Consider the following 21185-nt stretch of genomic DNA (forward strand, 5'->3'; position numbering starts at 1 on the left):
TTGTGAACAAGACAGTTCACAGAGAAGGAAAACTGAAGACTTTTTAAACATGCAGATTTTTAACCTCTCAGGCTGGCACAGAGACCTATGATTCCACATCTAGGAAGATATCTTACACAGGTTCACATGCATTCCGAATGATGCAAGTACACGTGTATTCATTGTAGTGTCCTGTGTAATAGCAAAAGAATGAGGAGATCTACAAATGCCCTTCACTAGAGGACTGGTTACGTAAGTTATTGAACATCCATACAGTGGAACAGCATGCACTTGTCAGAAGAAGTGAGTCAGCTCTTCATGTGCTAACCTCAAGAAGGGTTAAGCGAGAAAAGGCAAGGTGAAGAGTAATATGTAGGATGGGGCACAGTGGCTCACACCTGTAATCCCAGCACTTTGGGAGGCCAAGGTGGGTGGATCACTTGAAGTCAGGAGTTCGAGAACAGCCTGGCCAACATGGTGAAACCCCATCTCTACTAAAAGTACAAAAATTATCTGGGCCTGGTGGCGCGTGCCTGTAATCCCAGCTACTCAGGAGGCTGAGGCACGAAAATCAATTGAATACGGGATGTGGAGGCTGCAGTGAGCTGAGATTGCACCACTGCACTCCAGCCTGGGAGACACACAAAAACAAAACAAAACAAAAAACAGTATGTACATTGTGCCACCATATTGCAAATATATATACACACACAGTATATACATAGATGTTAAAAACTGTTTTAAAAAATAAGGGGGGTGGAGAATATATGTATTTATTTGTTGGTATAAGTATAGACCATCTCTGGACGAGTATATTGTGACTTGGTAACAGTAGTTACCACCATGGAGGGAAACTGAGTTGCCGAGACTTGGAAGTCAGAGGTTAAAGTCAAAGGTAACTTAGACTTGTAGACCATATGCATTGTAATTCTAATGGCATGAATCTAATTAATGGACTTAGTATGCAATGCTAATTTAATCAGATTTGTTGAGTTCAAAAAGCCTGAATCATAAAGATGAACTTAAGCCTTCTTACTTCAAGGTCTTGAGTTTCCTTTGAAATTTCTTTCCATCCTCCACAGTGTCTTATGGCAAGCTTTAAAAAGGTTTGTGAAACTTTTTCTCATGGATAGGATTATCGAAAGGCTTTTTTGTGGGAAAGATTTTCCAATAGAAGTTTAGGGAAATGTAAGGAATTTCCAACAGAGCATGATCTCCTCATGTTCTGATGGTGCTGAGCTCTCAGAAGGCTTGGCAACATATTCTAACGTGAGTGGGCTCCAGCTCTGAATCAAGAGAACCCACTTATTCACTGTCCTCACTTCCTCTTTTTGAGAAAGCTAGTCAGTGAGTCAGCTCAGGGCTGCAGCACCATTACCGTTGATGTCAGCAGCCTGGACAGCTTGCAGACACCCACGCCGGCAGCGGGGCGGTTGGAGGGGGGCCCTCCCCGCTTTTCCCTTCCTCTGGAGCCAGCTGGTTCTTACCAGCTTTGGCAGCTTTGTGCAGCACTATTCGTTGTGACTTTTCTCCTGTACATACAGGAAAGGCACAGCTCTCTTGCTTAGGGCAAGGATTGGCTATTGACACTTTGACTTAAATGGGGGTGGATTTATAGATGTCGGAGCTCAATTTTGAAATTAACTCTTAGAATGAGAATTCTAAGACAAGGTAGATACAGACAATTATAGCCAACTACCTCGATTTGAGTTTGGGGTATTTAAGCAAGAAACCCACCGTGACCAGCTAACCTAGGCTAACTTCATATGCCTTAAGTAAGGCTGCAGTTGAAACAAAACCTTTTCATTATTTTGTGCTTGAACAGATCTAGGGTGAGTGGGAGTTTTTAAAACTAATTCCCCAGTGGTTTTGGCATTTTTTTGGCTAGGTTAATCCTAGATTCCCTTGATGGTGGGTGAGTTTGTTCTGCAGGCTCTGCATTGGCTCCCAGCTTAAGGTTCACTCACCTATGCATCTCTGTGGCCTGGCTTAAGGGCTCCCAAGGAAGCTGAGCAGAACATCTTGGTGTTGTACTCCTGTTCCTTCTTCCATCCCATGACATCCAGTGATCCCAGGGAGCTCTAGACAGCAGATGGCCCTCGCTGTCCACTTGGCAATGGACAATTTAGATTTAAGTGTTGGTGCTGTTCCCTACTTCTGCAGTGGAAGCACCTCCTTGCTTCATGCACTAAAGTCTGCGCTGCACAGGAGAAGAAGAAAGAAGGAAAGAAAACAAGAGGTTTTAACTCAACGATCAGAAGCTCAGGAAAAGTTTGGGGAATTTTTGTCTTAAAGTTACTTAACTCTTGGCCCTTCTCTTTAATTTTTTAAAATAACGTTTTAAGAGAAGCCTTACAAAGCAAAGAAAATTTGGAAGCACATTACCACAAATAATAAATCTACCATCTAGATTCAATAATTATTCACATTTTGGCATATTTGCTTTATCTATGTATGTATACGTTTCCAGTCCATATTCCCGTTTCGAAGACTTTCCCTAAATTTCTTATAACTGATAATCCTTCTTTCAAGCGTTTAGAAATCAGCATTTTTCCATTTGCCTCTTAAGATTTTTGTTTGCAAAATATTTGAGTATATTTGGGTTCTACTTGTGAAGACCCCTTACTCGGGATTGAATTGAACAAGAATTCACACTCAGAAGAATAATTTTAAAAATCATTGTCTCTCATCATTTGAAACTTTTTCTTTTTAGGGTGATGTATTTGTTTTTATTTTTTAAGGGAGAAACCATTATATACAAGTATTCTACAGTGTCGGAACTTAGGAATTGAATAGATTCAGATAAATTGTTTTGTGATCAGGCTGGTAACCCTCATTATATGAACCCTCATTTATATCTGAAATCCTGGAACCACATAGATTTGAATAAGAAAGCATTTCTTATTATCTGAATTCCTCTTCTCTAAAGACCCCATAGATTCAGATATCAAGAAATACTTTTCTGGCAAAGGAAATATGCCTTTTTTTCCTCCCAGAGCCCAATCTTATATGCCTATATAGGCCTATAGAAGGTCTTGAAATCTAATTTGATTTTGATTGTGTGGACAGCTGGGAAAGCAGGGGAAATGGGCTTGAGATAATATCATAATTCTTAAATAGTTGTAATTTTATATTTATTTGTGACTAGAATTCCTTTGAGATAAACTTTTAGTAGAAATTGAATTTTTTTTTTTTTTTTTTTTTTTTTTTAAACCAGCCACTGGTCTGTTGGGATCTGAAATATTTTCAATAGAAAACAAAGTTGTTGACTACAGTTGAGGTATCTGGTACTTACAGAATTTTTCATATTTATCTCAGGGCAATCATCCAGCTGGAGTGTAAATCTGCCATTGAGTCCCAGGTACTTACAGATCTCACCTCTACCCCCTTCACTCTGGCACAGGGGCTCAGGCAATGCCTTGTGGTCATGTGATTGCTTGTGATCAGATTACAGGTTTTGTCAATTCTCTCTAAATGCTGTGGGGTCCAGACAGGGAAGTGACTTGTCAGCAAAGAGGGTAACCTTGAAACTGGACAGACCTGGTCTTGAATCCTGTTTCTATGGCTCGGGGCAAGTTATTACCTCTTAGAGCCTCAGTTTCCTCATCTATAAAATGGGGCTGATACAACTTCCTTAGCAGCAAACGAATCACAGATACTTTCTGCTGAGTCACCTAGCACAGTACCGGCAATGGCTTATTTCTTCGGGTCTGTTTTTGTTATCTCATGTGGAACAGCAATAAGTTTCAGTTAGATTTAGCAAAGGGCTTTTAAAAACCATTATTAAAGTGATAGAGATTTTCACAAATGTAACATAGAACTCTTCCTTCTTTCTAAGTGCTGAATGAGGTCTGGAGGGAAAAGTAAATCAAAACAGCGACTTTACTGTAAGGAGCTTTCTGCTGGGGACTATCAGGCATATCTGGTTATATTAGGGAAAGGGGGCCTGGTGTTATTGAACTGGGTAGTGTCAGGAGCCAAGGGGTTCAATTGAACCATGTTAGCAGGCTGGCAAAGAGCATCCATGCCAGGTAATTAGTACTTCATTTCAGGGGGTTACTGTTGCATCAAAGTCATTAATTAGTTTTATGAAAACAGATTGTGCAACCACAGGGAGATAGTAATTGGGTAGTAATTGAAAATAACTTTGTGGTAAACTTTAGTTGAGTAGGTAGTTCAGTTGGGGGTAACTTGGAAGGGGAAAGAGAATTGGAGTGGGGGATTAGGGCATGAGGAGAATGAAGTAGCAACAGTAAAACCAGCAATAACTAAGACATAATTTGAATGGAAGGAACACAAAAGTGACCTGGTCTAACCTGTTTAGGTTAGAAATGAGACCACAGGTCTGATGAGGGAAGTGGTTTTCCTAGCACCACACAGTTAGTAGTGTTATGTCGTCTCTCTTTTCTTGCAATGCTTTTTCCAGGATTGTCATGACTTTGATTTTTAGGAGCTGACTATGGGGAACATGAAGTGCATGCCACACAGGTGGCAGCTGAGGCTGGAGTTCTCGCCCATTCCTGCTCTCAGAGTCTATTCAGGAATGCTGCCAGATCTTGCTGCCTCGAAATCTTATTTCATTTCTCTACCACCCTTGTCATGAATAAAACTTGGAAGGATTTTCCTTTACCATCCATGGCTCTGCCATCCCCAGGGCCTAGGGGAATACTGCAACCCTCACCAGTGTGTCATCTCAGGAAAGGCCAGTCAACAGGGAAGTGATTTTTCAGTTTGTTATTAGAAGTGGAGAATTATTTTTGAGCTAAAGTTTCCATTTCTTTTTCTTTTTTCTTTTCTTTTCTTTTTTTTTTTTTGAGATGGAGTCTTGCTCTGTCGCCCAGGCTGGAGTGCAGTGGCACGATCTTGCCTCACTGCAACCTCTGCCTCCCGGGTTCAAGTGATCCTCCTGCCTCAGCCTCCTGAGTAGCTAGGATTACAGGCATGTGCCACCACACTCGGCTAATTTTTGTAGTTTTAGTAGAGACAGGGTTTCGCTATGTTGGCCAGGCTGGTCTTGGACTCCTGACCTACAGTGATCTGCCCATTCAGCCTCCCAAAGTGTTGGGATTACAGGTGTAAGCCACTGCACCCAGCCTCAGTTTCCAATTTTGATTTGGTTGAGCACCTAGAGTGGGTCCTTCAGTTTTTTAGAAGTCTGGTTGGTGTGGGAATGTAGGGTTGGCAAGGTCACAGCTGGAAATGGGGAAGGGCAATGATGACAGTCATGGCTCACTGTGGTACAATCCAGATGTAAGTTAAACCATTATTCTCATAAACACTGCTACCAAACTCAGTAGCCCAGAGATGTTCAGATTCCCAGATTTCCAGCAGTAGTCTGTTTACCTAATCCGTTTGGATGGTTCCTTGTACTCAGTGGTAGAGATGCTTGGAAAGGAAAATTGTTAGTTCAGCAGCAGAGCTTTAGGTGTGACTCAGCCTTGAGTAAGTTGAACCATTTATCTTTCTTCCCTTATCAGTTTGGACTAATAAGTATCTGGAAGGACTAAGTGTGTTTGCATGGAAACTAATCAGAAGGACATTTGGGACTTGTTTGGCCAAAAGAAATGCCACGTTCTTGAAGTTCACAAAATAGAATTGTTCCCTTTTGGGCTGCTTTGGGAGCACTCCATGCCCCCTACCATTCTGGTCTTTTTACTGTCCCCACCTCATTTCTCATGTGAGTCTTCCAAGTTAGGATTACGTCACGGCAGTAAGCAAAAAGAACTATAGTTTTCAAGTTTCTCCAAAGGAGCTTCAAAAAAGTGACAGATACATTGCCTTTACAGGACACATTTTCTTAATATCTGCCTCATTGAAATAAGTTGGGGCATGGTATGAATGCCAAGTCCATGAACATTTCACAGAAGTATAGAGAGGAGCTCAGCCACATTGATAATCTTCCTGCTACCCTGTTTCTTGGCTACCCATATAAATAAGAGCTGCTGCGGTCACAACATTTTCAAGGTAGCCGAAGGAAAATATACTTATCGGTGGTGGCTGCTTTTAAAAACAACATTTATTGATTTTCTAGCTGTAAAAGTTAATATATCTTTTTTTCTTTTTTCTTTTCTTTCTTTCTTTCTTTTTTTTTTTTTTTTTTTTTTTTTGAGACAGAGTCTCCCCCTGTCACCCAGGCTGGAATGCAGTGGCACGATCTTGGCTCACTGCAACCTCCACCTCCCGAGTTCAAGTGATTCTCCTGCCTCAGACTCCCAAGTAGTTGGGATTACAGGCGCACGCCACCACACCTGGCTCATTTTTGTATTTTTAGTAGAGACAAGGTTTCACCATGTTGCCCAGGCTGGTCTTGAACTCCTGACCTCAAGTGATCCACCCATCTCGGCCTCCCAAAGTGCTGGGATTACAGGCGTGAGTCACCGTGCCCAGCCTAATATATCTTTATAGAGAATTTGGAAAGCTCAAAGAACCTTAGGATATAAATTATTTTATTTTATGAGTATCTTGGTAAGTTTATGCTCAAAGTTTTTATAAGAGGATCCTCTTCTCTGGAAATACGGCTTTCTTGTTTAGAGTATTTGTCTTCTCTTTAATATCTAAATCTTATTGTAGGTGTTCTTCATTGGCTCTAAACTCAGAATACTGAACCATGAACTTTCAGAATTAATAAAACAAGCAATTAATTTATTCCACATATTCTGATGACTCAGTGCTCTGATTAGAAAGCAGAAGTAACACAATGCTTAGTACAGTAGCAGTACTGCAAACCAGCTTTGATGGATATTGTATATATTATGGTAAAGCGAGGAAAGAAATTTCTGTGAACATTATTTTTTCTTTTGAGAAAAAATGAAAACAACTTTAGATGAAGTCAGAATGCAACCAGCTACTGTTGCACAAATTAAGAGATACTTAGTAACTGAGTAGATTTTCTAGAAAGATGATTTTTAAATGGTCTCTGACTTTAGCAACGCTTGTGAGCTCTGTTGTGATGCTAGTATCATTTGTAGGGGCATTTTCATATTCACCTGATTCATTGCTAATTACAGGAGAGCATCAGTTCAGCATTCTGTCTTTCCAATTATGTTGGAAATCGTGCGCTTAATTTTTGCTATAGGACCTTTTGGCGAAATGGGGGGGAAAATTAAACATTTAAAGTTTTCAGATAAATTTAGGAAATAGGTGGGTGGACTTTTTGGTTTGTTGGCATGTGATTTGTGGGTGGGAATTTCCTTTTTAAGCAAGAACAGTGTACTATGTTGACTGACCATGTCTTCCAATGTATTGTCCCCGAGAACCAGAATGTAGACAAATGTTCTTTGTGTAACTGAATGAATTTAAAAAGTGTGTTGGAGGTCAGGAGATTGAGACCATCCTGGCTAACACAGTGAAACCCCGTCTCTACTAAAAATACAAAAAATTTAGCCAGGCGTGGTGGCAGTCACCTATAGTCCCAGCTACTGGGGATGCTGAGGCAGGAGAATGGCGTGAACCCAGGAGGCAGAGCTTGCAGTGAGCTGAGATCGCGCCACTGCACTCCAGCCTGGGGATGAGAGCGAGACTCTGTCTCAAAACAAACAAAAAACAAAACAAAACATAAATGAAGTGTGTTGGCATAAATGGCCATGTGCATTTTCAAGGAGGAGGGGCACGTGCCAGGGTCAATGGAATTAAAATTTTACAAGCGTATACATAACATTTGTCTGTAGATCAGAAAGGGACTGCTAGGTATGCATGTTTCCCAAGTCTGAAACTTGCACTGGAAGCAGCAGCAGGGCGAGGGTGGTGGTTCAGAGGAAAAACGCTGTTGGAACATTAGACATGTGCAGTCAGTCATCAGTTGTCTTTCACAATCTGAAATCAGTTGCAAGAATTTCTCAGGCCTTAAAATTTGTAAAAGAAGCAGTTGTGTTTGGTTTGTGCTTTATATAACTATTCCTTGTAATACTCTGAAATATCAATATCTTCGTCGAAGAGCTTGAAAACATTTTACTTGAAGTGTGTGAGTGAAGGGCTGAGGATTCTGAGTGGTGATTAACAGCTTGGGGAGAGTGCCCATCATTCCATGAACCCTGCTCTGGGTGATCGGGCCAGCTGGCTCCCAGGATTTTTTAATCCATGTCGGAAGAGCCAATAAAAAGATAAAGTCAATTACTAGGAGAGGCCACAAGTGCCTGCCAGAGTTCTGATGTATTTTCTCAAATGAAAGGGCCAAAGAGAGATGTCAAGCAGGCCTGAGTTGCTTGCTTTCTCCCAGTAGCTGTGTGCTCTCTTTGGGCCCCAGTCACTTCACTGGTAAAATGAGGTCACATCACCTATCACTCCCCACTATCTCCACTGCACGCCCCCAGTACAAGTCATAGTCATACTGTATGTAGCCACTGTAGGAGCGTCCTAACTGCTCTCCCTACTTTGATTCTTGCCTCCCTAAAATCCATTCTCTACCCACCAGCCAGAGTGGTGGTGAAGCTCACCATCTTTATCTGAAACCATCTTGTATGTTTGGTATTGTCTCTCTGACCTCCCCACTCCAGAATGCAATGTTCACAGTCTCTGTTCTGTCCTTTCGGTCATTACTCTCTCCTCCCAGCCACTGACGCCTCTCATTTTCTCCTATTCTCATTCTTAATTTTAGCAGTTTTTTTCTTGAGCATTTGAAATGGGAGTCAGAAAACCTGGGGTCTAGTTTTAGTTCTGTGACTTCCCTGTGGCCCTTAGTTAAGAAAGTCACTTCACTTCTCCAGGCCCCAGTTTCATTCCCTGTGATGCTGAGTGTAAGAGTCAGCGAGCACTGCGGTAACAAAGGATCGCAGACTGAGGGCTTAAACCACAGAAATTGATCTTCTCACAATTCTGGAACCTTAGAAAGCTGTCTTCTGAGGTCTCTCTCTTGGCTTGTAGATGGCTGACTTCTCACCACGTCTTCACTGTGTCTTCCCTCTGTGTGCGTTTGTGTCCTCATCTCTTCTTTTTATTAAAGGCACCAGTTATATTGGAGTGTAGCCAACCCTAATGACCTCATTTTACCATAATTACCTCTTTAAAGGCCCTCTCTCCCAGTAGTCACATTCTGAGGTACTGGGGGTCAGGGCTTCAACATGGAGGGGCATAATTCATTCAGCTCATAATACTAAATTATATCTAAGACTCCTTTCGGCTCTACAAAATTATATTTTAAATTGGGGATCTTTCTCCTTACACCCATGTTCCCTTCTAATCCCCTGAGATAATAGCTTAGTTCATATGCCTCCCAGTTTTTAGTACTCATGCATATCCTCACTGTAGTTTTGAAGGGTTTAAAAGTCTGTGTGTATGTCTAGTAATCATATAAATAAGTTATGGTCAACTGAAATGGGAGGATGAATATATAAAATATTAAATGGGAAAAAAATAGCCTCTGAGGAGGGATTTTAATTTTACTGTTTTTTTGTTTTTGTTTTTGTCTATATATAATAAAAAAAAATGTTCCCTCCTACAGCTGGAAACTGACAAACTGGCTCTCCCGATGAGCCCCAGCCCGCTTAGCCCGAGCCCCATCCCCAGCCCCAACGCGAAACTTGAGAATTCCGCTCTCCTGACGGTGGAGCCTTCCCCCCAGGACAAGAACAAGGGCTTCTTCGTGGATGAGTCGGAGCCCCTTCTCCGCTGTGACTCTACATCCAGCGGCTCCTCGGCGCTAAGCAGGAACGGTTCCTTTATTACCAAAGGTACAGGCATCTCAGCAGACCTCACACACGCACTTTAAACCCCCCGAAGAGCCCCTGGGATTTGTCCCTCCCCTTCCACAGTCCAGTTGTAGTTGAGAGGTGAGTCATCTGAATTACCTGCCCAGGAAGACCAGTCCAAAACTTCAAGATACGCTGGCCGGAGAAAAACCTTGCCATTGGCTGGCGAAGACACGCCTCCGAAATCTTTACAGCTCACACTGCCTGGTGGAGAGCTATGGGCCACCCTTTGGCCTCATGATGCTATCAAATGAGTGTTTCGGGGAAGGCCTGACAAAATGTAGTCTGGCAAGATTTTTGAAAATTATTTACCAAGCTTGCTGTGTCCAAAGATTTAAAGTTGAACTTACCTGAAGAGTCAGAAGTACAGGTTTTAGGCCGTGCGCAGCAGCTCATGCCTGTAATCCCAGCACTTTGGAAGGCCGAGGTGGGCCAATCACTTGAGACCGGGAGTTCGAGACCAACCTAGGCAACAAAGCAAGACGTGGTCTCTACAAAAAATTAAAAATTAACCTGTTGTCCCAGCAGCTCCAGAGGCTAAGGCAGGAGGATCCCTTGAGCCCAGGAGTTTGTGCCACTCTGTTACCTGGTAACAGAGCAAGATCCTGTCTCAAAAACAAACAAAAAACCCCTAAACCAAAAAAACCCATTTCGTTGAAATTTAACTTGACTACTGAGTTTTGTGGTGCCACCTTAAATTTTGTACCAGGGGCGAGTGCCTCATTTGCCTCTTTATAAGTCCAGGCTCTGGCTGGCACCATATCCAGATGGTAGGCACAATGTCCAAGCTTGAGCATCATTGATAAAGTGGTTCTAGCTGGGTGCGGTGGCTGACGCCTGTAATCCCAGCACTTCGGGAAGCTGAGGTTGGCGGATCGCTTGAGGCCAGAAGCTAGAGATCAGCCTGGCCAACATGGTGAAACCCCATCTCTACTAAAAAAAAGAAAAATTAGCCCGCTGCAGTTCCAGCTACTCGGAGGCTGAGGCAAAAGAATCACTTGAACCCGAGAGGCAGAGGTTGCAGTGAGCTGAGATCATGCCACTGCACTCCAGACCGGGTGACAAGAGCAAAACTTTGTCTCAAAAAAAAAAAAAAAGAAAGAAAACTACAGGTTTTAGTGACTTAAAAATACCCCAAAATTCACTTTGTTAAACTACATTGCAAATACCAATATTTTAAACATTATGGATTGGTAGTTTTGGCAAAGAATTTGCAACTTTTAATTTTTAGTATCGGTTAGGGAATTAGCATACACTATGACAGTTTTTAAAGAAATTTTCTAGTTTTGGGTAATTCCAGTTATATTTTAGTGAAAGGGTTATATTTGATATTTTATGTATTTATAAAATGTTTTATTTTATATAATTTATATACTTTATATATTTATATTAATCTCGTTTACATTTACATAAAATATTTATATTTTAGTTTATATTTATGTTATATATTATATTTTACAAAAGGTGCTTTTTGATAGTAATAAAAGTTATAGTTCCTCATCCCAATGTAAGGTATGACCTGAGAAGAAATAATATTTTCTTATTTATGTGCTTTTACTCTCTCAGCAGTTTAGTTCTAAAGTATCACAATGTAATCGGAAAGTCAGATAAGTAGACTACTTTGTCTTAGAATTTTTGATCATTTGGAAAAGGCGTGGGCCTATGTATATCTTAGTTTAGTAAACACATTACAGCTAGGGAAAGTAGTAAAAGTTTTTTAGTTTTGTGTTTTTGTTTCTTTGGTTTCTTTAAGTATCTCACCATTCACCTTCTGAATTCCAAAATAATTTAGAAGTTAGTTAAGTCTAAGCAAATGTCACATTAACGATACCTCAGCAAGCTATTCAAGCAAGACCTTGGCTGCTCTCTATCAGGCAAATCTTGTTTGCTATCTTACACGTGCAATGCCAGTAAAAACTCTTGTGTTGTTTCGAATGTGCCAGAGGGTCACTCACTCTCTCACTGTAATGGAGGAAGGATAATAATAGGCTGGGGAGGAAATAGATGTATCTCTCTCCAGGACCCCCTCTCCTTCCCCCGGGCCTTGCCAGTACAGTCACCTTACAGCTGTCTTTGCTTCCCTCTCTTCTCTGCAGAAAAGAAGGACACAGTGTTGCGGCAGGTACGCCTGGACCCCTGTGACTTGCAGCCTATCTTTGATGACATGCTCCATATTCTAAATCCTGAGGAGCTGCGGGTGATTGAAGAGATTCCCCAGGCTGAGGACAAACTGGACCGGCTATTCGAAATTATTGGAGTCAAGAGCCAGGAAGCCAGCCAGACCCTCCTGGACTCTGTTTATAGCCATCTTCCTGACCTGCTGTAGAACATAGGGTTACTGCATTCTGGAAATTACTGAATTTAGTGGCAGGGTGGTTTTTTTTATTTTCTTCTGTTTCTGATTTTTGTTGTTTGGGGTGTGTGTGTGTGTGTTTAACAGAGTATATGGCCAGCGCTTGAGTTCTTTCTTTCTCTCTCTTTTTTTAAATAACTCTTCTGGGAAGTTGGTTTATAAGCCTTTGCAAGGTGTAACTGTTGTGAAATACCCACCACTAAAGTTTTTTAAGTTCCATATTTTCTCCATTTTGCCTTCTTACGTATTTTCAAGATTGTTCTGTGCACTTTAAATTTACTTAACTTACCATAAATGCAGTGTGACTTTTCCCACACACTGGATTGTGAGGCTCTTAACTTCTTAAAAGTATAATGGCATCTTGTGAATCCTATAAGCAGTCTTTAAGTCTCTTAACATTCACACCTACTTTTTAAAAACAAATATTATTACTATTTTTATTATTATTTGTCCTTTATAAATTTTCTTAAAGATTAAGAAAATTTAAGACCCCATTTGAGTTACTGTAATGCAATTCAACTTTGAGTTATCGTTTAAATACGTCTTGTATAGTTCATATTCATGGCTGAAACTTGACCACACTGTTGCTGATTGTATGGTTTTCACCTGGACACTGTGTAGAATGCTTGATTACTTGTACTCTTCTTATGCTAATATGCTCTGGGCTGGAGAAATGATATCCTCAAGCCATCAGGATTTGCTATTTAAGTGGCTTGACAACTGGGCCACCAAAGAACTTGAACTTCACCTTTTAAGAATTGAGCTGTTCTGGAACACATTGCTGCACTTTGGAAAGTCAAAATCCAGTGCCAGTGGCACCCTTTCCATAGAGAGTTTGCCCAGCTTTGCTTTAACATATGTCTTGTTTTTTATATACATATAGTCAATAGGTCCAATCTGCTCTCAAGGCCTTGGTCTTGGTGGGATTCCTTCACCAATTACTTTAATTAAAAATGGCTGCAGCTATAAGAACCCTTGTCTGATATATTTGCAACTATGCTCCCATTTACAAATGTACCTTCTAATGCTCAGTTGCCAGATTCCAATGCAGAGGTGGCGTGGACTCCCTTTTTGTGGGCGGGGTTCGTGGGTAGTGGTGAAGGACCGATATCAGAAAAATGCCTTCAAGTGTACTAATTTATTAATAAACATTAGGTGTTTGTTACTTAAGTAGTCCGAGTGTATTTAATCGTTAAATCTCTTGCTTTGTACATTTCCTCTAGTTGTGTGTTGATTAGTCTTTTGCAAAAGTATGTGTGTTCTAAAAACCTCAGGCATTCTAATCTGTAAATCGTGGAAATTTGCAAAGGTTTGTGTTTGGAAAGGTACCTGGAGTTTCGTAGGGAGAGACTTCAGTGAAAACTACCAAGCATTTCCTAGTCTTTTGGGTTAAATCTGAGAATTCAGTTTTTGAGACTGTCCTTATTATAGGAAATGGGTAGATACCTCATTGTTCCTGAATAAGTTCAGAGGACTCTCATGGTCTTGAGGCAGGGTGAGATCTCACATTGGTATTCATTGTGTGTCTCCCTTTTCTTGGGGACCATGGCTCTACAGAATTCCAACAACCAGAACCTCAGCAATTTTAAGTTCCTCTTCCCATGAGAAACTGGAAGTGGATGCCTTGCTTGAACATTTGGACACCCACGTCAATGACATTAAAGGGTTTTTCTGGTTTCATCCGCTTCCACATGGTTGGTTTCTAGAGAACTATCCTGGTATTTAATGACACTGGTTCTTACACCGGCTTTCCCCTTCTTTTGTCGACAAAAGACAGAAACTCTGTAAGGAAGGAAAGCAAACTAGAATCGGTCACAGATGGTAGTGGAGGAGACAAGAGTTTGCATTTCAGAGGATTTCAGAACTGCCACTAATTTCACGTGGGGGTAGAAAGCACAAAGAATGAACAAATTGTTATTACGGTTAAGTTTGTGGATTATTTGTACCTTGTATCTTGCGATGCTTTCATTAATAACTCACATTTACACAGGTTTATACTTTACAAAGTAATTTTTATATTACTTTATTGAATCTTCACAACTATAGGATAGGTACTATTATTGTGTCCATTTCATAGATTAAAAAACCGGCTTATAAAGGCCAAATAACTTGTCTAAGACCTATAGCAAAGTTGTAGAGATCAGACTTGAAACCATGTCTTCTGACTATCTGTATCCAAGACTGACTGTTCCGTGTATGTAGGGCCAGTGACCAGAAATTCCTTATTGGCTGAAATAGTGGGCAGAGATCACAGTGATGAAATTTATTTGGGTTATAAGTAAAGCCCTATATGCAAGTTCAGTCAGTACTTGTGAAAGTATTGGAATGAGGTGACATCAGTTGATGACCCATAGGGAAGGAACATAGGACATGTGGTTAAATGAAAGCTTAATATTGAACTAACATGACACATATCTTTTCTAAAACGAATGCAACCTCCAGCTGCATTATTAAAAAATAAAAAGTTCTGATCAGAGCCGATGATAGTGTCATTTTTACACTGTGTGGCTCGCTTCAGAGCTTTCCTCTAGCTTTGGGCTGTCTTACTTTGAGGAGTATGGCTGAAGTGAAAGGTTTCCAGTGTGTCAGGGGGATATAGTGGGATACCAAGAAGAGTAAGAAACAGAATGAGGAGCAACTGTCAGCAAATCTAAGCCTGACAATGAAGACCAGGCAGCAGGAGAAAGATGAGCTTCAGTTATTTGAAGGGCTAAGGAAGGGATGATGTAGTTTTCTCCAGAGGGTAATATACTTTCCTCTAGGCTGATGTAGGCTAAGTGCAATTAGACTGAGCTGCTTTTCAAATAAGAGAATGATTCCTGCTCTGGGAAAAAGTTGGGCCTGCATCAGTGGTTCTCAAACTTTCATGTAACTAATCACCTGGGAATAAGCCGTCAGTCAAAAAGGCAGTTTCGGAGAGAATTCGATTCAGGTTTGTGGTGAATTCCAGAATGAGTTTCCCACACTTAGAGAAAGTGCTTTAGATCCTTGCCACTGTGGATGAGGACCGGCAGTATCCATAACACTAGGAAGCATTGTGTTAGGAATGCAGAATTTGAGGCCACTATCTTGTGCTCCCTAAACTTGAATATGCAAATGAAGCACCTAGGTATCTTAAAGGCAGATCGGGTTTTAATTGGTCTGTGGGACTGGGCTGAGGCTGCATTCCTTTTTTTTTTTTTTTTTTTTTTTAGGTGGAGTCTCACTCTGTCACCCAGGCTGGAGTGCAGTGGCACAATCTCGGCTCACTGCAGCCTCTGCCTCCCAGGTTCAAGCAATTCTGCCTCAGCCTCCCAAGTAGCTGGGACTACAGGTGCCCACCACCATGCCCGGCTACTTTTTTTTTTGTATTTTTAGTAGAGACAGGGTTTCACTATGTTGGCTAGGCTGGTCTCGAACTCCTGACCTCGTGATTCGCCCACCTCGGCCTCCCGAAGTGCTGGGATTGCAGGCGTGAGCCACTGCAGTTGGCCTGAGGCTGCATTTCTAACAAGCTCCTGGGTGATGTGGATGCTCCTGGTCATCAGATAACACTGGGTAGCCTGAAACAGGCCAATTATGCCTCAGTTTCATGCAAAGGGTAGCACTAATATGGGAGATTATACCACTTCTGTGTGAGAGAAGTAAACAGATTCTGATGATCCAAAGAGATTTCCAGAACCAGACAATCTTGGGCAAATTCTACAGTAGTGGGTCTTAATTCTGACTGCACATTGAAATCAGCAGGAGCACTTTGAGAGACCCAATGCCCAGGTCATACACAAAACCAACAATGTCAGAATCACAGGAGATAGGACTCAGGCAGCAGCACTTTTTTTTTTCATTTTAAATTTTTAAATTTTTTTTATGTGGAGGGGGAGCTTTAAAAAAAAGGTTTACTTTAGGTTCAGGAGTCCATGGGCGGATTGTATATATGTGTGTGTGTGTGTGTGTGTGGTGTAAACTCTTGTCACAGGAGTTTATTGTACAGATTATTTTGTCACCCAAATAATATACTAAGCCTAGGATCTGTTATTTTTTCTGATCCTCTCCCCCCGCCACTATCCACCCTCAAATAGGCCCCAGTGTCTTGTTCCCCTCTTCATGTACATGTATTCTCATCATTTAACTTCTACTTATAAGTGAGAACATGCAGTATTTGGCTTTCTGTTCCTGCATTAGTTTACAAAGGATGGTGGCCTCCAGCTCCGTCTGTGTTCCTGCAAAGGACATGATCTCATCCTTTTTTATGGTTGTGTAGTATTCCACGGTACCACATTCCATATGTACTACTTTTTCTTTATCTAGTTTACCATACTTGGACATTTAGTTGATTCCATGTCTTTGCTACTGTGAGTAGTGCTGCAATGAACATATGTATGCATGTGTCTTTATGGTAGAATGGTTTATATTCCTTTGGGTATATACCCAGTAATGGGATTGAGTAGCATTTCTTAAAGCTCTCCAGGGGATCTCAATGTATAGTCAGCTAAGAGAGCTTAGGAAGAGAGCCTTTCTCAAGCCTCACCCAAGATCTGATGAACAAACCTCGCAGGGAGTTAACCTGAAGATCTGTAACTGAAAAGTGATTTTTCTATAGCCTACTTGACTCTGCACGTTTGCTTTAGGACCCATAACCTTACTGTAAGATTTATATGATTATGCTAAGAATTGATACACACCAAGCACTGATGAGGCAACACCTTCAAGCTCAATTGCATTGATGAACCTACCTGCAAGTACAGTAATCAATTCTTCATGGTTTTTAGCAAAATGTATAGGGTATTATTAGTCAAGAATATTTGGGAAATGATGTTATTATGATTTAACTTACTGTATTTATATTTGATATGCCAATTTTCAAAGAGATATAGTGAAATATAATGAGTCATGAAACTGCCCTGACTATATTAGAGTCTCAGACTGGGCCATTTGGAGCAGCAATCTACTGTACAATACTGCAGGTGCAACAGGTACCTATGCTGGCCTTTGACTGGAGAAAAAAGATGTGATCTCTTGTTGAGCAGAATTGAGGTCCTTACATTGGAAGGAGCCTTGGACATCACCTGGAGAGCCCTGTGATTTTCTGGTGGAGGAGCTAGACTCACATCTGCTAGTTAGTGGTGGAGCCTGGTCACCTTAGCCCCTGTCAGCACTCTTTTATTATTCCAAGCTATCTCTTTTTACTTCTTTTCTTACTACCTTTCTTGAACGTAAGTAGAAAACAAAATCCACTCATCTGAGTAAGGATTAAGTTTTAAAAAGGCTTTTATTGTACTTGACTTTGAAGTAGCTGTTTACATGAAACACATTTGGATTTTGGAGTCTTGGATTTCCAATATAGATATTCATAGGATAGCTTGCCAGGATTCATAAGAAACATGCCAATGGGTGCCTCTAGGAAGGAAAATGGGCTAGCAAGGAGACAGGAGGCAAAGAAGGACATGTTCTTGTCATGATTTGTTATTTTGAGCGTTTTGAGTAGTACAATATTTGTATATATTATTGAATTCAAAAAGTTGTAAATAAAAACTGTAGAATGTTTCTATGGCTTCCAGGAAATGTGCACTGATGAAGCCCAAGGTAAGAGTCGTATGCACTAGACTTAAAATGCTAGCAATAGCTTTCTGAGGAGCATTTGAGTAAAATCTGCAAAGGGAATCAGCCTCTTGCCCTGCTCTCCAGGAGAAGTGGCCACCTTCCCCACCCCTCTACATCCTCTTCGTGAGAATTTGACATCCTTTTCTTGGGCTTAGATCACAAACACAAAAGTAATACAAAGTTCAAATGGAGAGAATTCAAAGTTTGAAATTTAGAGAGATGGGATGGAGTAGCTAATTTCTGGCCAAAACATCTTTTTATATTTCTTATCACAGAAATTTCTCATAATCAGGCTGGGCGCAGTGGCTCACGCCTGTAATCCCAGCACTTTGGGAGGCTGGGGTGGGCGGATCACCTGAGGTCGGGAGTTTGAGACCAGCCTGACCAACATGGGGAAACCCTGTCTCCACTGAAAATACAAAATTAGCTGGGCCTGGTGGTGCATTCCTGTAATCCCAGCTACTCACGAGGCTGAGGCGGGAGAATTGCTTGAACCCGGGAGGCAGGAGGTTGCGGTGAGCCTAGATCGTGCCATTGCACTCTAGCCTGGGTAACAAGAGCGAAACTCCATCTCAAAAAAAAAAAAGAAAAAAAAACATATCGCTCATAATCAATGTCTCTGTGAGGAAAAATATCAAAGATTTCTTAAGGATCCTTTAGCAGTTCATCTCTCCAAAGGAGATACTTCTGTTCTGCACTGGCACTGTCTCATGGTCACTCATCTACTGCTTTATCCACAGTAACATGCCAAACAGGAAATCTCATGGGGAAGGGAGAGGCAGAAAGACAGTTCATTTCCAAGAATCCCATGACAATTGTTTCTCACTGCTTCCAGAAACTTAGAACAGCCAATTTCATAGTATGGGCTTTTTGTTGTTGTTGTTGCTGTTTAAATGTAGTACACTCTCCCACAGAAACATTCATTCCATCACTCTACTCATCTATCCATGAAACATTTGAGCAACTACAAGGTACTATGTTAGAAGCTAGAAGTACAAAGAGGAATGTGATACAAGATTATAACTACCAATGAGAACAAGGCATTAGTTCGCTGCTGTATTCTCAGCATCTAGACCCATGCCCGGAACATGGTAGTTGTTCAGTCACTACAATGTTGAATAAATAAATGAATGCATGATCCTGGCTTCAAGAATTCACAGCTTAGAAAGAGAAATAGACTTATGAACATCATCAAATATATCCGAGTGAAGTGATAGTAATATGAAGAAGATACTAGGAAAGCAAGAAACTAAATATGAATCAAGGAAAAATATTGCAAGATCCCCTACTGTAAACCTTCTTTCTTATTAATTTTAAAGAAAATTGTGTCAAAAACAAAGGGCTGACAGTTGCAGTTCCATGCATTTCAAAGCTTGAGGAAGGAAGATGAAAAGGGGAAGAAAACAAAGGGAAAAATATAGGCATACTGTAGACATGATTTTATAAGCAAGGATTTTGTATCGTTTATAAATTGGTTGTTCCACCATTTCCCCGGGCTTGTTGTTTACCATCATTACAAGATAAGATAAGATAAGATAAGACATGAGGCCCAGTCATGCTATTCCTTTGTGCATATCACATACTCAGAGGATAGAAAGGATATACGTCCCCTCATGGACAGACTCTTCCTATAAAGTATTGAAAGCACTTGGCATTACTCACTCTTCAATCTTAACCTGAATCCTATGATGTGGGGTCTGTTATTTCCATTCTACTAATGAGGAATCTGAGGCGAAGAGAGACAGTGACTTTCCTAAAGTCACACAGCTAGTAAAGGGTATAGCCAGGAAGGCTTGTGGTAGAGATGAGTGAGCCAGGCATGGTGGTAAATCCTGGAGACAAAATGGCAAATAAAGTGGATCTGATTCCTATTTTCCTAGAGCCTCTCACCTGGACTGAACTGAAATTGAATTTTGGGGTAGAGCGCTTTTTCCTTAGTAAAGGATTTTGTACTTTCAAATAATTTAAGACACACAAGTTTCTTTCTTTCTTTTTTTATATTTATTTATTTATTTATTTATTTATTTATTTAAGACGGAGTTTCGCTCTTTTTGCCCAGGCTGGAGTGCAAAGGTGCCATCTCGACTCACCGCAACCTCTGCCTCCCGGGTTCAAGCGATTCTCCTGCCTCAGCCTCCCTAGTAGTTGGGATTACAGGCATGTGCCACCACGCCCGGCTAATTTTGTATTTTTACTAGAGACGGGGTTTCTCCATATTGGTCTGGCTGATCTCGAACTCCCGACCTCTGCCTGATCTCGAACTCCCGAACACGCCCAGCCAAGACACACAAGTTTCAAAAATACCACAGTGAGTTTCTGTTTTCTTCACCTAGTTTTGTATTTTAATAGTTTCTCTATTCTTCACACAGCTTTCTCTAAGAATAATATCTTGTGTAGCCATAGATACTATCAAAATCAGAAAATTGACATTGATACACTATTACTAACTACAGAACACAGTTCATGTTAGCTTTTAACCTGCACTTTTTTGGGGGTGGATATGAAATGTTATCACATGTATTGATTCACTTGGGAACCACCATCATAACCAGAATATAGAACTGTTTCTTCACACAAAGAAACTTCCTTCTGCTAACTTTATACTCATACCTCACTTTCCACTGTAAACCCTGGCAACCGTGTCCATCACTATAGGTTTGTGGTTTAGAGAATGTTAAATAAATGGAATCATACAGGATATAGCCTTCTGAGATTGACCTTATATCACTCAGCATAATCCCCTTGAGATCTGACCACAATTGTTTTGCATATCAGTACTCCTTATTCATGATTTTGAAATTCTTCACCTGGATGGGGCTGGAGACAACTTGATGTTTTCCCCAGAATGAAGAGTCCCAATTTGTATATCAGTGTTAAGAAGAAAACAAAACAAATACGGTGAGATTTTTGTGGACTTAAAACAAACAAACAAACAAGCAAACAAAAACTTAACTTTTATTTTAAGTTCAGGGGTACATGTGCAGGTTTGTTATATAGGTAAACTTGTGTCATAGGGGTATGTTGTACAGATTATTTTGTCACCCAGGTATTAAGCCTATTACCCATTACTTATTTTTCCTGATTCTCTCCCTCCTTCCACCCTTCAACCTCCAATCAGCCCCAATGTGTGTTGTTCTCCTCAATGCATCCATGTGTTCTTATCATTTAGCTCCACTTACAAGTGAGATCATGTGGTATTTAGTTTTCTGTTCCTGAATTCATTTGCTAAGGATAATGGCATCCAGCTCCATCTATGTTCCTGAAAAGGAGATTATCTTGTTCTTTTTTTGTGGCTGAATAGTATTCCATGGTGTACATGTACCACATTTTCTTTTTGTTGTTGTTGTTTTCTATTGAGATGGAGTCTCGCTCTGTTGCCCAGGCTGGAGTACAGTGGCATGATCTCGGCTTACTGCAACCTCCACCTCCCAGGTTCAAGTGATTCTGCTGTCTCAGCCTCCCCCAAGTAGCTGAAATTACAGGTGTGTGCCACCATGCCTGGCTAATTTTTGTATTTTTAGTAGAGATGGAGTTTCACCATTTTGCCCGGGGGCTGGCCTTAAACTCCTGATCTCAAGTGATCTGCCACT

At 40.9% G+C, this 21185-nt stretch overlaps 1 protein-coding gene across 1 annotated transcript in view; it reads left to right on the forward strand.

Moving 5' to 3' along the window:
- The window catches only part of TNFRSF21 (TNF receptor superfamily member 21), a 73652-nt gene extending 60472 nt beyond the window's left edge, over positions 1 to 13180 (forward strand). Inside the window, exons 5-6 of the mRNA XM_005552789.5 lie at positions 9416 to 9644; positions 11759 to 13180. Coding sequence (XP_005552846.2) covers positions 9416 to 9644; positions 11759 to 11988 — 459 coding nt within the window. The 3' untranslated portion in view covers positions 11989 to 13180. The remainder of the gene's footprint in view (positions 1 to 9415; positions 9645 to 11758) is intronic.
- Positions 13181 to 21185: the final 8005 nt, after the last annotated feature.

Source organism: Macaca fascicularis, chromosome 4, assembly GCF_037993035.2.
Source record: "Macaca fascicularis isolate 582-1 chromosome 4, T2T-MFA8v1.1".
In the NCBI taxonomy this organism is placed as follows: Eukaryota; Metazoa; Chordata; class Mammalia; order Primates; family Cercopithecidae; genus Macaca; species Macaca fascicularis.